The following is a 15955-nucleotide window of genomic DNA, read 5'->3' on the forward strand; positions in this document are numbered from 1 at the left end:
AGAAACTCGTCATCTCAGTAAAAGTATCTAAATGTTTCCATCAGTTTAAGATCCCTTCACCTCTTCTGTCCTCTGCTGTCTCTACGTGAAACCACCAGTTTTACGCAGACCAACACAGGGCAGCTTCAGCAATCTTCATGTTTTTATTCGTTTACAATTTGTTTACAAAGTTGAGATTGCAATGTCATATATCCTTCCATAAATGAGTATAAAACCTTTGAAAGAATTAGTTGAAAGGCACAAATTTTTTTACAATATATACATTTGGATCTAAATTATAAATATATAGAAAACAAAAGCACAACCCAGAATAAAAGTGCTGAACACAGTTTGTTTTTTTTTATCTTTTTTTGTACAGAAAAAATAGGCTTTGTTTAAAAATACATACAATCAGTAGCATGTTTTTGTTTCTTTTTCATTAATAAATTATCTGAGTGATAACATTGAAAATGCGTAATATGCAAATGGTGGGGAAAGAAGATGGTTACAGTATACATGGAGCCAGACCAGAAACACAAGCTTGCAACGCTGAATCAGAAAAAGAAAACAGTAACTTGATTATGCCATTCTTAGTGCAAAATGAGAGTGATTAAAGGCCTAACTACATTAAGTAGACAAAGCTTTCGCTTGTGAAACACGGTCCATATGTCTCAAATGCATAAAGTTATTAGTGTGACCTCAAAACAGAGACTGAAAGGAAATATTCTGCAGAATTGTTGGAATGTGCCTGATGTGGAATATTATCAATAGAATTAACAAGGCTATAAAAACATGCCATGGCGATTTGCTGTAAATGACAAAAATCGAACAGAATCGGACATCCGCTGAAGGCGGCCAGGTCCCGACAACGCGGACGAAAATAACGAGAAATAATGTTCCTCACAAAAAGAAACTGGCTTTGAATTTTGCCCTAAGAAGGCATAAACGACAAATCACCGACATGTTCACAAGGACAAACAACAAAACCCAGCACGTCGAACTGAAACATAAATACAGCAAAAGTCACAGCACAGAGAAGAGAGACGTAGCGCGTGTACTGGTACTTCCTGTCGTTTCTGAGGGGAGATGATGTGTTTCCGCCAACGGCCCCGTCGTTACACCTCCTGTAGGTTTCTTCCTGAGATTGGTAAAAGTTCTGGTATCTTAGCAACTTTAGGGGTGTCTGTGGAACACTTTGGTATCACTCTGCACACTGGGGGCCTGACGTTGGCGACTGGGAGACTCTATTGGACTGGAGAGAAGCGACACGGAAATCTATCCAGACTGTACAGCAGGACAGAACAGTGCAATCTTATTTGGTGGCAGGTTATAATAGAATTTGATAGAAATCTTGAAAATTAGAAACTTCCCTGACCAAACATGTCATTACCTATTTGAGTACGCAGAATAACATATTTAAAATCTAAATATCCCTTAAATATAAATAACAATAACCTTTATAACAATGAATAAAACATCAAACGCATTGCGTTCAGCCTGTGAAAACCTGCTATACAAAGGTTGTACACGTTTTAGAATCCGTCTAAAATAGTATGAAGCACAACAGAAGTAAGAAAGTTCATACCATGCAAAAGTCAAAGCTTTGCCTGTTGAGCGTAAACAGCACTCGAGCGTCTATGTTTCAGGACACGTGTAGAACGTTGGTTTTATTGCTTTGTTTTTATTTGAACGTTTCCCGGCATTTTTTCCCCCTGAAGAACAACTTGAGCGCAGCGTTCTTCACTCAAAGACGGCCGATCTCACGGGTTTTTAGACGGGGACTGTCGCGCATAGTAAACAACAGTTGTGTGTGTTTGTAGTCTCCAAACCTCAAATGGAAACACGGGAGTTTTTCTCTTGAATTGCCAAAGTAAAGCTTTGACTTAAAAGACGACGGTCATGATCTGCTACACTTAGGATCGTGTCATGCACGTTGGAGAACGACTGGTTTTTCTATCTGGGTTGGTCTCGACGCCAAAACGCAACACGCTCGAGACTTTCCTGAGAAATCGGATATTAAATCAACCAGGAGTCACCTCGGAAAGGTGGAGCTGTGAGGGGATTTTGGAAACAAACTGCCGTCCGCGCTGCTCACTAATCCTGGTAGCACGCCGTCCAATCTACAGGGACCATCAGAGACAAAGGACGGGCCCGACAGACCGGCACACAAGCACATACAGGCTAAAATGGGGACTTCTTTATCAAAGACCCCAACAGCATAATGTAACAAAAGCTACTAATGGGACCTACACGTTAAATACAAATATATTTAAATTAAAAGCAACACTCAAGAGTACAAATCTATATATTAGGCTACATGGATCTATGACTGCATTTATAGATTTCTTCAAAGGCACTGTTTGCAACAGCAGACTCCCCTCCCTCCACGGTTCCTCACTAGTGTTAATACAGGCAGGGACACAGACATGTAGGGAAAAAAGACAGCCAATTGTCTGGGGGAGGTTTCCACCACGTCCAGTTTAACATTGTTTGTTTTGGTTCAGTAGAACCAAGCCCTGGAAAAACTACAGAAGATATTTCAGAAAAATGATATAGGGGGGGGGATTCCAGCAGATTTACCTCATGTGATCAGTAGAGGAATTCACTATGAAATTGGACAACACTGATGATTTCCATCTGCTGTGTGCGACAGCGTGTGCGTCCACAAACTTACAGGTATGATTTACGCTTTGTGTTGCAGCTGCCATTTACTGTGCAGGACACATTTTGGGCCGGATACTGTCTGGGCCGGCTCTAATCTCCACAACTTCAAGCGGGTGAAGGATGGAAAGGGTGAGTCAGCAGGCAGTGACGTGACTATAAGCCCTGAGGGGAGGAGGAGTAGGTCCAATGGTGCGATCACAGACAGCAGCAAACGAGACACAATCTGCTTTACAGGCCAAAGAAAACCGCAAAAAGGGAAAAAACAGTCGGGATGAGCTGCACTCAGTCCTGATTGCGGTACTGGATGACGGACTTGCGGTCGTGTCCGTCCTGAAGCATGCTGTTCAGAGCCTCGCGGACATCGAGGGCGTTGGTGCTACAGTGGCCATTGGGCAGATGGAGAGGGTCTGACTGGGGGTGGATGTAGGGCGAGGGGAAAGAGTTGGAAAACAGAGAAGAAGACGAGGACGGGCTGGAGAAGAGAGATGAAGAGGATGACGTCAGCGAGGACGAGGGCGGTTGGCCGGTGGGGACTTGAGAAACCAGGCTGTTTGAGACGGGGGAGGTGGAAGAAGAGCCGGAGGAGTTAGAGGAGGAGGGGTTCGGTTTTTGTGAGGACATCTGGGGACACAGGGGCAAATCAAAAAAATCTAATAAGCCTTGGTGGATATTGGCCAGCATGTTATGATTCTGCTGCTGCTGGAGTAGAAGAGGCTGCTGTAGCTGGGTAGCGGGCTGGGGATTTGGAGCAGGCAGGGAGATCAGGGACTCCAGGTTAAAGTCATCTCCGAAAGCTGAGGAGTGTCTCGTCAGGCTGTCCAGGCTGGGTCCGCCCTCTGTGGTGTCTGGAGAGGGCGATGGCGAGCTCACAGTCAGGTCCAAGATCTCATCTAGGGGGTTGGAAGACAAGCTTGGAGACGGGGCGTTCTGGTGAAACGGAAGACCGGAGTTCTTCAGCGCCTGGAAGAAGGGTAAAATCTGCTGGGGGTGAAACTGTGACTGCAGGCTGGGGGCGTGGTTAGCAGGGTTGGACAGCGCGACATGGTGGTTGGTGGAGGTGGTGGGGATGGTAGACCAGCTGTTATGGGTCCTCTGCTGGCCTTGACAGGGGTTTCTCTGTAAGGGCTGCATGGGCATGGTCTGTGGGGGCTGCTGTAAAGTGGACTCGGGGAGGGCTTGAACTCTGGGCAGCTGGGAGACGCTCCCGCTTTGAGTCCTTTGTGAAACACTTTGGCTCGGTTTCTGATTGAGGAACTGATTTGGGGCGAGAGACTGAACCAGCGACTTGTTCAGAACTGGTTTCTGGTTGAACAAATTTGCAAGGAGATGTCTGTTCTCCATTTTCCGCTGCTCCAGGGCCCGCTGCTCCAGAGCCTGCTGCTCCCTCTCCCTCCGTTTCTTCTTCACCTCCTCGTCCATTTGCAAGAGCTCCTCCCGTATACGTGCCACACAGTTCTCTGGGATCTTGATACCTGAGAGATTCACACATCCACCATGTCAGTGCAAATGCTCAAGCCGTAATCCCTGAAGTTTAGATCTACTTTCAACATCTGAACCAGCAGACACAGTCTAGTTGGGTTTAGCACATTTAGGAGACAAATAACAAATTCGTTTCCTCATTTTAACATCCTGGTTCCTGCTGGATCAACTTTTCCAGCACATATCAACTGTTACAGCCGGGATCTACTGACCGACTTGCTTGTTATGCTGCTTGGTTTTCAGGCGGACGATTTGCAGGATGCTGGAGCTCGTGATGTCAGACACAACATCCGCCACGCGTTTCCACACGCGCAGCAGAGCACCACACAGCATGTGGTACTGACGAAGACGCATGCCCTGCAGGCACTCCTGGCCTTCCTCAATTTTCTTACACTTCCCATTCCTGATGGACAGCAAAGTACAAGAGAATCAGTTCAGACTTTTTATGGCTCATGGCGAGCTTTTATTTTGAAACACGGTATGCTCCTGAAGAAAGGTACACGAGACTCATGCTGCTTTTTCTTCGGGACTGAACCTCAGATGAACTGCAAATCCTTAAGAATGGCATCTGACCTAAAAGCCACCCTGGCCCCTGAATGTACGTGCACGTACCAGTCGTTTATGCTAAATACATTAGCCGTTCATTCTTACCAGTTTGCATGGCTACACTTCTTGAAAGAGAAGGTAAATTGGTTTTCCCAGCTGTCCTTGGCTTCCTCTGGAGCCACCTGAGAGAGACAAACACACCACACCAAAATCAGCTTTGAGCTGGTTATGGTTTGCCAAAACAACTTAAAGCACTATCATCAACATACAACTCACATACAAGTAGAATCCCCGCCTTGCCACAAGGTGTTCACAAAAACTAAAGAATTTTGGGCCTTGGTGGTAACAAAAACCACCTCAGGTTCAACATCAACAGAACTTAATAGCACGTTGGGGTTTTGCTCCAAAGATAGAAAAAAGTGTTCCTTGAATACTTCACTAAAACCTCATTGTTTCTAAAAAGACAATGATCTATTTTTGGAACAGCCTGCTGTTGCAAACAGAAAAAGACTCAAGATTCATTTTAGATATTTTTCTGATCATGTCCAGTTTGAAAATATATCCCCCAACCAAATAAACTACACTTCCATGACCAGTAGGGGGCGGTCGACTCCAGCTTACAGCCTCTCAATAGCAGCGCAATCTTGGTAAGATGGAAGTATTTGTATATGCACAGTAAAAGGAAGATTGTTTGAGACATACAAAGGCAGCTTGTTAATCAGTAATACACACCTTTCTGTAACGTTGCTGCAGTTTGTCCAGGCTCTCAGTCTGGGACTGTTTGCCAATGTTGGGCTTGTAGACAATGAAGTTTTTACCTCTTCCTTGCTCAGCTAGCAGCACACATGGATGGTTACCTCGCAGCTGGAGAAAGATCACTCATGGGTTAATTATTTAATCTATCAATATTTACACAGACATGCACATTTCTCTCTAAAATAAAGCTGCTGTAAGCACAGTGAATGTTAAAGTAAAACCGGTTTGCTTATTTTATCACCTTTAGTGAGAGGTAGAATCCCTCGTCAGAGCCGCTAAGCTTCAGCGACCTGCTGTAGGCTTCCTCCCAGGGCATCCCTCTGTCCACGCTGATCTACAGCGGCAAGATCAATTAAACAAAAGTCACGAGTCTTGAAGATGAGCCAAAGTTTAAACACATTCAGACCAACGGTCAAAATGTCAAAGTTATCATTGAAATAATGCTTGCTCTATACTTCTGTACAGCATCGGGTGTCCAAAACTAATCTGCAACCAGCAGCTAAATACTGAATATAAAACATAAATATTATTTCCTATTCTCCTTGTTTCTGTCTAGTAGCCTTCTCAGCCCTGACTGTATGATCCTAGTCTCTTTAGAAAGTGAAATAAACTGTAGACCAATTCTCTATCTAGAGGTGTGGGAACCAAGTTTACAGTTAATCCGTATCACTGTGAAAGAATTTATTTTAAATCAAGTCAACAAGGAAATGAACATGACCCTTGACAGTGCGATTGCACATCTCATAGACTTTTGACCCATCGAACAGAGAAATGTTCATTCTGATGGTTAAAATTTCCAACACAAACTAAAGCATGAAAAGTCCGTACCCACCAGTAAACCTTAATCTTTGTTTCAGCTTGCATGTTATTAGTTAGAGCTTTGTTTTTAAGTTCATTAATACCTAGTATCATACTGTTAAAGAAAGACATACTATGTTACCTAGACAATGTCTGCTGACTCAACAACGTGAGGCAACAATGGCATTTATGTGGCGTAATGAGCTGGCTCTCACACCAGAGGGAAGCCTTTGTTTTGCTTACTTTATAGAGAACAACCTGTCCATCCTGGGGGTTTCCAGCTGTCAAGAAGGTTTCCTGCTTCTCCTCATAGATCTCATCATTGCCAGGAGCGAGATCTGTGTCGGAACAAAATAATAACTTAGTATTATATGTTTTGCTGGATTAAGAAGAGTTATATCCTTTTTAGGAATAGATATGAAGCAATGTTTCCATTTAATGTTGCCACTATACCTAGGATTCCCATGTCATATTTGCCCTCCTTTTTGTCTTTCTCAATAAGGTAGTCAAAGTTGTCAGTGAAATACTGGAACAGATAGTTCTGCTTGTGAACTTCCAGACCCAGGATGCGATTTAAGAACTTGGTGATGCTGCAGTCTGGGAAAAAAAAACAAAGAATATTTCATTGGGAAGCTGCACTAATATTAACAATGTGTGCAGAATGCCCGCTGGCCTCTGGCTGTACCTTTCTCAGTGCTGATCCCAAACCGAGGATCCTTACAAAGAATTCCCACATCCATCATGCCAAGCTTCATATCTGAAATCAACAAAAACAAAGCTGTGCTCAATTGTGTGTTATTAAAGCGGGTCTGTTTTATTCAAACAGTCAGGCGAGCATACCTCTGAAGAACATGGCACACCCCCCTGGGTAGCCTTTAGGAGGGGGGACCTTATTCTCTATGTGGCCCATAATTGATTTGGTGATCTTATCAAGAGCCTTGGTACCATACTGAAAAAATGAGGGCAGTCAATCACTCAGCAAAGCAGACTGTGATAACGCTTGCATTACTCCTCTTAGATTTGTCTACCTTGTTCTCAAAGTTGTACTTGCTCAGGTCTCTGGATTCTGTCGCTCGTCTGTCTCCATGAGTCAACGCACCCTAGAAAAGGAAGCAACATCGACCGGTTACTCTGATCACTGATCTCAGCTTCGCAGCCTTTAATGGCTGTAACACACCGTGGGGAGGAATGGATGCACGCATCAGGAGTATTTTGGTCATATGTGACCACAACCTTTCACCAGACAATTTCACCTCCCACATGAATTCAGTTTGTGCTAAAACTATTTTCGGTGACATACTGAAATTACTGTACATCTGTACTTTGCTCCAAGTGATCATTTCTGCATTTTCATTGACGTGTTTGGTGTGATGTCATTCAGCACCACGTCAGCGCTGATTGATTTGAGAAACTGACATTAACGAACTTCCCTATACTGACCACCATTCAGAAAGTTAAGTCACTGAGGAAAAATGTTTGTTCTTAGATATAATACGTTGATTCATAAAAAGGGATTTTAGTGAACATACCATTAAGATAGACAAAGCAAAAGTCCAACGTAGAGCATTAAGGAGACATTAAATAACATGAGGGATAGTTTTCTATAAACTATAGTTTTCTGTGTCAGTCAGCTTTTTCCATTTACATTCAGGGTTTAAATAAACTGTGAAGGGCATTTGTAGCCAGCTGTCCACATTTAAAAGTGGCTCAAGATTCCAAAACAAAGAGAAACCTTAGCCAGACGTTACGTCACTGCTGATCTGGTGTCAGCTTGTACAAAGGTAAAAACGGGGTCCAAAATGAAATGCCTGTGTGCGCAGTCCCACTTCATCGAGTTCGAGAGAGCGGTTAAGATGCGGCCTAGTCCTGATGCAGGTTTACCGAACACGCTTGGCAGACACAGAGAACTTCCTGGAAAGACCATCCCAATGTGCACTGCTTGACCTTTTCCCAAAAAAAGTGTCATGCTTTGTCGCAATGGAAAGAAAAGACTGCTGTCCCGACATTCATTGATTGCTAAGAAAAAACCGCAAACTCAAAAATGATAAAAACAAGATGTTTTCCTTTTTGCTGATCGCTCGATTCTCTGTATTGAGATGGAGAAGGGAAAGACCCAGAATCTCTAGAGGATTGTGGAGGCGAGTTAATGTTACTTAGGTGAACCAGCAATAAAACAAGAGTGCAGAAATCTGCTAGAGGGCGGGAATTACCCCGACAACCCAAAGACAGCATTAAAGGTCAGGCAAGGAAGCAAATGCTGGAGGTGATGGCGACATGCAACAAATCAGTAAAACCCAAAACATATTGAGTTAGTTTCCATCACACTGGCAAGTCAAACAGGTAACCATATTCAATTTACAGCAAGTAAAATATCTGAAAAGAAAGAAAAGTGCAAATACAGCTTTTGTATCTCCAGGCAACATCTATTATTTACCAGGCTCTCCAGTCTCTTAGCCACAATGGAGGCAAAACGTCGCTCCCCTGCCAATTCTGAGATGAGAAAGATGTACTCTGGGGCTGTTACCTGGTTGGATCGATGGGTGCGACCTAAGACAGAAAAAAGGTTCGATGAATACACTGTTATTCACTCAAGAGGTTAAAAGCACAGCATACAAGTTTGGAATTGCAATGTTGTTTATACTTTATACTTTATACTAGCAATCACTGGATGAGGCCGGAATACACCCATCACCCATCCACCACAGGACACACACAGCATTCACTCGCATGCACACACCCAGGGAAATTTAGAGTCGACAATCGGCCTATTGTTCACGTTTTTGGACTGAGAGAGAAACCTGAAGTACCTGGAGAAAACCCACACAGGCAGCAAGTTGTCCCAGGTGGACTATTTAACCTCTTCACAAATAACATCATTTTTCAAGAACAAAAAAAGCACACTACTCAACATTACATGTTTTCCAAATGTTGGTGCTACAAATGGCTTTATAATTGCACTATACCACTTTTTACTCTAAATATGACGCCAAACTGGTTTGTAAATGTCACACAGATATCTATCAACATGCAGCTTGCTGTGAATATCCACCATTATCATCAATAAACAGTCAATGTGAATGAAACTTTCTTATTTCATCTCACAAAACAGATCAATCACATGCAATAAACAGAAAAATGGCAGGAGGATTGTAACCTGTTAAACACGATGACCTACATAACACATGGAAGTGCCATTAATAGAAAAAAAAAAAAAGATACTTAATAGAATTAATTTTCCTCTGGTGTGAGGTTGTGTTGTAGCATATAAAACCTGTATTGCGTCAGCGTGACTCTAACCTTCAGAATATTCAAATGAAACTCTGCAGAAAATACCCTAGACAGCAGAGTTCATGGCTGAGTCAACCATGCCACCAGCATACAATGGCTACAATGTGTGTATGAAACTTGATTTTAGCTGTTACGACAATCTAAACTAAAACCATTCACTCCTGAGTATGATCAGCAGACTGCCAAACCCACGCTACTTGTGACCACGACCTTTGACCTCTAAATATGCCATCCCTTCAGCCAAACCTGACATTTGTGCAAAGTTGCTTTCAGTTCATTTTCCTATGACCTGCCCAAAATATGACATGACTCACCAAACTGCTGAATGGCCCTGTCTGCACTCCAAGGCAGTTCCAATGTCATGTGGACTCGCCGCCTCTGGTTCTTTACCCGCTTGTCTGCTTGGAGGGAGATTCCAGAGCTAGCAGCCTCTGAGATAATGGCCACCAACTGGAAATGAAAGAGGTTTAAAGTCGCATTACAATAAAGTCAATGAAATGATTTATTGCAATGACACAAAACTGTTTTGTCTGCGGCAGATGTTTATTTCTGCTACTATTTTCTCACCTTTTCTCCACTCATGAACCGATCTTTCTCCTTTAGGTTGATGTGGTCGATGGTTAGACCCTGCTCAGCCCGCGACTCATAACGAACACTTCCATCGGGACGCCGCACCACACGTCCCCGACGGCCGGTCATCTGCCCAGGAAATACATCACACTGTTAATGTATGATTCTATATATAGTCTGTCGCAAATAAATCCTGAATGTTTGTATTTGATTGATTATTCTTTGATTAAGACGTCCACCTCTGAGACTTTATCTGGTCCTCCGAACTTATCGATGAGTTCGTCCAAGGTGTTGAGAGGTAGTTCTTTTCCCAGTATGGATATTTTGTGAAGGAGGTCCTGCTTCATCTCCTCTATCCTGGCTGTGGACAGTAACAAAGACACAATAACAACTCAACCTTAATGCAAAATGCACACACTGGCCAATAAATAAATAAATATATATCATTAATAGACAGTAAACTTCATATAGTCATAGCTAAGATAACAGGCGCTATATAAAACCAAGTGGGCTACCTGTCTGACCGTTAGTGTGGTTAACAAAGATGACATCATCATTGTCTAGCAGAGAGTCTGGTGAGGAGTTGGAGTCTGTCTCCATTCCATCAGAGTCACTGCTGCTGTCGTCACTGATGTTGATCACCCCACCACTGTCCACATTGTGCTTGGGTACCTTAGGTTGGCGACCTCGAGGCTTCCCTGTTGAGGAATAATCACGTCGATAAAGAGACGTTGAAATGTCTTCATTCACAAAGCCATAACACAGAATGCAGAAAGCACTGAGTGGTGTTTCACTGCTATTGAAATTTGTGGAATTATTCCGCGCTTATAGCAACAGTCTCAGCCCACTTACGTTTCCTCTTGTTCCCTGGTGCTTTCTCCCTCCTCTGCTTCTCTGATGGAAAGTGTTTTGTTACAAGAGACTGGAATACTCCCCTAAAGACAGCAGCAAACAAAAAGCACTTATGAATAAATGAAAGGAAAATAATAATAACACAAGTGTATTCCAGATCTGGACTCAATATAGAGTACAGGTCACTGCCAGTTGTTGGCAGACAGATGAACACATCTGTCACAGGAATAGTTTAAAATCAAAGCAATCACCTAACACTTTGTAATTTTAGCAAATACAAATTGAAATCAATCTAATTTCAGTGACAAGCAAAAATGGCACGTAAAATGTTAATCTGCACTCACTCTGCAGCAGAAACAAATCTGTCAAGATGGCCGTCATTCTCATCCAGGACTTCTCGGGTGCGGGACTCTCCAGTAGACTGAAGCCCAACAACAATGCACTGCAAAGGAGAGAAATGACATATCAGGGCACCACTTCATCATACACGTACCAGCTACACAGGATTCATTTTAGCACTAAATTAAATCTGCCCATTTTGCTCACTAATTAAACTGTATTGAATTTCACTTCATACTTGGATGTTCCTTGGGTCATGTATAATACTCTGGATTATACATATTATATGACTCAGCCCCCTAGAATCATTTGCACTGACCTTTCCAGCCTCCAGTTCTTTTTGGGCCAGCTCCACCAGACAGCGGACCTTGGCAGCAATACAGAGGTATTTGAAGAAGCGCTGGTGGGATGACCAGAACTGTCCCCACAGTGACTTCCTGCTCACCAGGCCCAGCTCATCAGCTGCACGCATGAATACCTGCAAAGCTTCTGCCCACTGGACACACATTTAAGGAGAAGATCACAAATGGTGTACAATGGCATACACTAATGCAGTAACCCACAGCCCACTCATCATCTGGGATCTTTACCAGCTTGGCAGCCTTGTTGTAGACCAGTTTGAAGTCATTGTCCAGTCCGATCTCTTCAATACGGAAGGAAACCCCCGAGAAGCTCAGTTGCCGGGCAATGTACATCCCACTCACTTTCATGTCCATAGCAACAATCTCCATGGCACCGACACCTCTGTATACAAACCACACAAAAATGATACCACATAATTTGATCATGGGCAAACCAGATATTTCCACTAGCTGATCAAAAGGTATATTCCAGTAAACACAGCCATTTGGAGATTACATGACAGGGAAGTCTTTAAATACACAATACTTTGGAGCGTGATTGTACAAACCGCTTCTCGATTGCATGTAGGAAGTCATCAAAGGTTCTGAAGGGTGTGCCTTCACCCCAGATTCCCAGACGGCTCATGTAGATCATGTTCTTTGGCTCAGAGGCACCTGGGGCAAAGATTAAATAAAAAAAATAACAAGTTAAATCCTCAGTGCATTGTGTACATGTTTTTTTCGCAGTCTTGTCTTGTCAGCCTACCCGTGGCACTGGCATACACCACTCTAGCCCGTGGCAGTTGGTTTTGCAGGTCAAGCACTGCCTTGCCCATCTTTGTAGATGTGGCATTCTTAGCTTTGTGGCATTCATCAAAAATGATCTGTTAGTGGGTGAGATTAAGGACAAAAGCGCAAACTCCAAAAAAGCAATTTGCATTAGAAAACCCAGACATGTGCTTGTCAAAATGAAAGGATACAACACCATCAAAGTCTGGCTTGCACCAGTCTAGGATCTGTTTAATTCTCGTCCGGTGCTGCCCCCCTGCCTGGCTCTCGCCGATCAGAGCAGAATAAGTTGCAAATAGGACTCCTTCTGAGGTAGCTGTGTCTCCATACTTAATCTAGAGAAGCAAAAAGAAATAGTCAAAACTCAGGTAAATACTGTATACACTTTGACAAACATCTCACAATAAACGGATTTTCCTGCTCTGTCACCGATTCCTCCAGGACTCACCTTGTTTAAGGCAAGCACAGGAATATGTGGTGCATCTATGTCCTTTAGATCTCTCTCTGCGTCAAATTTCAGGTCATTTGATATGCTGAACCTGAAAGTAGGAACAGGAAAGGATTTAATTCAGTTGGATTCTGCACAAACCAGCCTGTGCATGCTCTGTACATGCAACTATACCTTACCATAAAGCCTTTTTCCTTCCCTTAAGGTAATTCTCAAGAATGATTCCTGCCACAGTGCGTCCCTTGCCAACCCCTGCCCCATCTCCAATCAGGAAGCCTGCCCTTTGCTTGTTCTGAAGTATAACCTCATGTTGCTAATGGCAAATATAAAGGGATGATGGATAATTAACACTCATGGATGCAAAAATAATGACTTCTTGTATTAAATGGATGTGCCTTATACCTGGCAGCCGTATATGATGGCCTCCAGCTGCAGAGCGGATAGCAGGCCACCTTTAATGGTTGTTTCAGGGAGAGACAGAACGTATGTGATGTCAGGTGGAGGGACGCTTGATAAAGTGTTGGTCTCAACTACTATGTCAGGATGAGAAATTCCTATAGTGGCTGAGGAAAGAAGGAGAAAGAGCAAATTAAGATTTCACATATTTCAATGCCACAATGAGTACAAAACAAATTAATGACCAAGTTAAAATTAAAGAATGTTTGAAAGTTAAATGGATTTATTTGGTGTAGGAGCCTACATTTGGAAGGCTTGTACTCTGCATATGTGTCTACATGTCCCAGTTCCTCTGTCTCTTCCTCCTCGGCCTCCTCTTCTTCCTCTGGAGGAGGCTGGGTTCTCTGGACCTGGAAACAAAACAGTTTTAAAGTATTGTTCCCCCTGAATAAAAGCCAGAATTGGAATTTGTACTTGACCCATCTGGTTAACAAAAGGACAAGCTGTGAGAGTCAGAGGCAGATAAGCAGTTAGTATCAGATTAGCATATAGACAGAAAAACAGTTAGAGAATCTTATCAAGGTCAGTTAAACAGAGCGGATGAAACGTCAGAAAGAAAAAGCAGACAGAATGTAAAGAAGTGGTTTAGCCCTCGGAGGGTCCAGTGAGCTAGGAATTGGAACAAAAGCCTGAGTCAAATTTGACATGTTTCATTGTAAAGAATTCAGAGGGTAAAATATTTTGGATTTGCAAAACTATATGTGTAATATACATAGATATTTGTGTGTCCAGATTTACACACTTGCCAGACACACTGTCCTGTTTTCCCTCACATGTGAACTATGGGTTATCATAGAGCACATGGTAACTGCCACACTTCCTGATTCATTTATAGTTTAGCTAATGGATGACTGCAGAATGTTGATCTTGTTTCTAAAAATCATTAACATAGAAAACCCCCACAAAATTCTACCACATAAAAAAAGGTTTGACTGAGTTCAATCTACCCAAGACTGAACCCCAAAATGCAAAGCCCCAACATCAGGCCCAAATAAGGCCACAGATTGTTTGATAAGGTGAATATTTAACTGGCTCCAAATGTGTCTTAAGTAATGCCCAAATTTTGTTCAACATAGAGAGTTGAGGCATTAACCAGTACATTATCTTTAAATGCTTGTCCATTACTATATTAACAAGTTAAATAGTCTAGAAGGGAAACAACATACAGTAGACTTTAGAGAATACCAGGCAATTCTGTCCACTTTAATGACAAACAAACAGGACCATGGCTCTGGCATATAAGAAGCGAGGAATGAGAAACCAAGTGACAGGGTTAGGTTTCTGTGGGAAATCGGAATTTAAACATCCAGTTTGGAGAGGCTACCTGGAATCCTGCTAAAGGTGGCGTGCTGATAAGAGCAGTTATATCATCCAAACTTGCCAAACCGTGAAACCTGCCGGTGCCATTTAGCTGTCGACAAAACATAAAATCAAAAACGAACAAAACGCAAATAAAAAAAAGATACAACTATAACAGAAAAAGAGAACAAAAAAGACAAATTGTGCGTGTTCTGTATGCCTGCAATAGACTTCCAGTTTGTGTAAGTTGAATAAATATGTCTGTTTAGACATAAGCCCAGTTATAAAGTATACATTTCTATCAGAATTTTGACATCAAACGCCAGGGAAGGGCAAAAAAATATCAATACAAAAAAAAGCCTGTGAAAGCTAATGAAGAAAATAAGGACAAAATGAAAATAGCTGACATTAGAATAGAAAGAAAAAACATTCCCGGAACCAATAAATTGAAAATGGATTCACCAGACTATGACAGGCACAGAGGGACAACACTTTAAAAGCATGTGACGCACAAACAGGACAATCATTCACCTCTGTGACTAATACTTTGTTCAGAAAAGAGGAACAATTTGGTTTACTTTCTGCATCAAGAACACAAAGTTAACTGTAGATGATAAAGGAGAGGATAGCATAATTGATAAAAGATGTGTGTGCAAAGGCTTGCAACCAACCTCTAACTGGCTCTGTGCTGGTGCGTTCGTAGTATTAGTGTTGATGTCCCAGATGGTGGGCACGGTGTCCAGGTTGTCTGCGTTGATGAAGGACTGGCTATCGGCATATTCTGACAGTGAGTCAGCCGGAGAGGAGAACAGGGAGTTTGTGGAGAGCTCATCAATGCAGGCTAAGTCCTGAAGAGAAAGATCAGAAGAAAGGATGGCTTTAGCAAGGGACCAATGCTGTAGGTAATAGTATTAAAACCGGTAAATATTGTGCTGTTTGCACAATTTACACTGAAAAAAAAAAAAAAAGAAATTGCACGTTCAGGAAAATGATGCATGTAACATGGTGACTAGGTTGGTTTAGAAGGAAGCACAGAAAATAACCAGAACAAATTCAGCCATGACTCCTTTCCAATCAATATATTTATACATTTCTCAAGTCACAAGCATGTCATGCCCAGTCCTGACCCATCTGTAACTAGAACAGTGTTACTGTTGAGGAGTGTGAGAACATAGCAATCAAGAAGCAGCTGGAGAGAGAGAACGAAAGTGTCACAAATGCACATGTGAATTTTCTTAACTTTGTTGTATGTGATTGTGCATATTCCCCTGGAACCATGTGTGGGAGTTCCCACACCCACACGTTCCAGCTACACACTACAAGAAATGTGCAACAGCCTCGGGTGGATCAC

General features: G+C 42.6%; 1 protein-coding gene across 5 annotated transcripts in view; it reads right to left on the reverse strand.

Annotated features, from left to right (window-relative positions):
* Positions 1-122: 122 nt before the first annotated feature.
* Positions 123-15955, reverse strand: part of si:ch73-63e15.2 (protein strawberry notch homolog 2) — a 40750-nt gene continuing 24917 nt past the window's right edge. For 2 of the 5 annotated variants that reach the window (XM_057039008.1, XM_057039011.1), the window contains 28 exons: positions 15276-15452; positions 14630-14716; positions 13550-13655; positions 13252-13412; positions 13029-13162; positions 12850-12940; positions 12593-12736; positions 12379-12496; positions 12182-12287; positions 11862-12015; positions 11591-11767; positions 11277-11374; positions 10933-11015; positions 10596-10778; positions 10320-10441; positions 10078-10209; positions 9825-9960; positions 8657-8769; positions 7251-7322; positions 7063-7171; positions 6908-6979; positions 6676-6819; positions 6466-6560; positions 5666-5758; positions 5401-5532; positions 4774-4850; positions 4335-4525; positions 123-4115 (listed from right to left, as the gene is read on the reverse strand). In XM_057039008.1, the coding sequence (XP_056894988.1) occupies positions 2926-4115; positions 4335-4525; positions 4774-4850; positions 5401-5532; positions 5666-5758; positions 6466-6560; positions 6676-6819; positions 6908-6979; positions 7063-7171; positions 7251-7322; positions 8657-8769; positions 9825-9960; positions 10078-10209; positions 10320-10441; positions 10596-10778; positions 10933-11015; positions 11277-11374; positions 11591-11767; positions 11862-12015; positions 12182-12287; positions 12379-12496; positions 12593-12736; positions 12850-12940; positions 13029-13162; positions 13252-13412; positions 13550-13655; positions 14630-14716; positions 15276-15452 (4497 nt within the window). In that variant the 3' untranslated portion in view covers positions 123-2925. The remainder of the gene's footprint in view (positions 4116-4334; positions 4526-4773; positions 4851-5400; positions 5533-5665; positions 5759-6465; positions 6561-6675; positions 6820-6907; positions 6980-7062; positions 7172-7250; positions 7323-8656; positions 8770-9824; positions 9961-10077; positions 10210-10319; positions 10442-10595; positions 10779-10932; positions 11016-11276; positions 11375-11590; positions 11768-11861; positions 12016-12181; positions 12288-12378; positions 12497-12592; positions 12737-12849; positions 12941-13028; positions 13163-13251; positions 13413-13549; positions 13656-14629; positions 14717-15275; positions 15453-15955) is intronic. The other 3 variants (XM_057039010.1, XM_057039012.1, XM_057039009.1) reach the window with 2 other exon arrangements.

Source organism: Takifugu flavidus, chromosome 7 (assembly GCF_003711565.1).
Source record: "Takifugu flavidus isolate HTHZ2018 chromosome 7, ASM371156v2, whole genome shotgun sequence".
Classification (NCBI taxonomy): domain Eukaryota; kingdom Metazoa; phylum Chordata; class Actinopteri; order Tetraodontiformes; family Tetraodontidae; genus Takifugu; species Takifugu flavidus.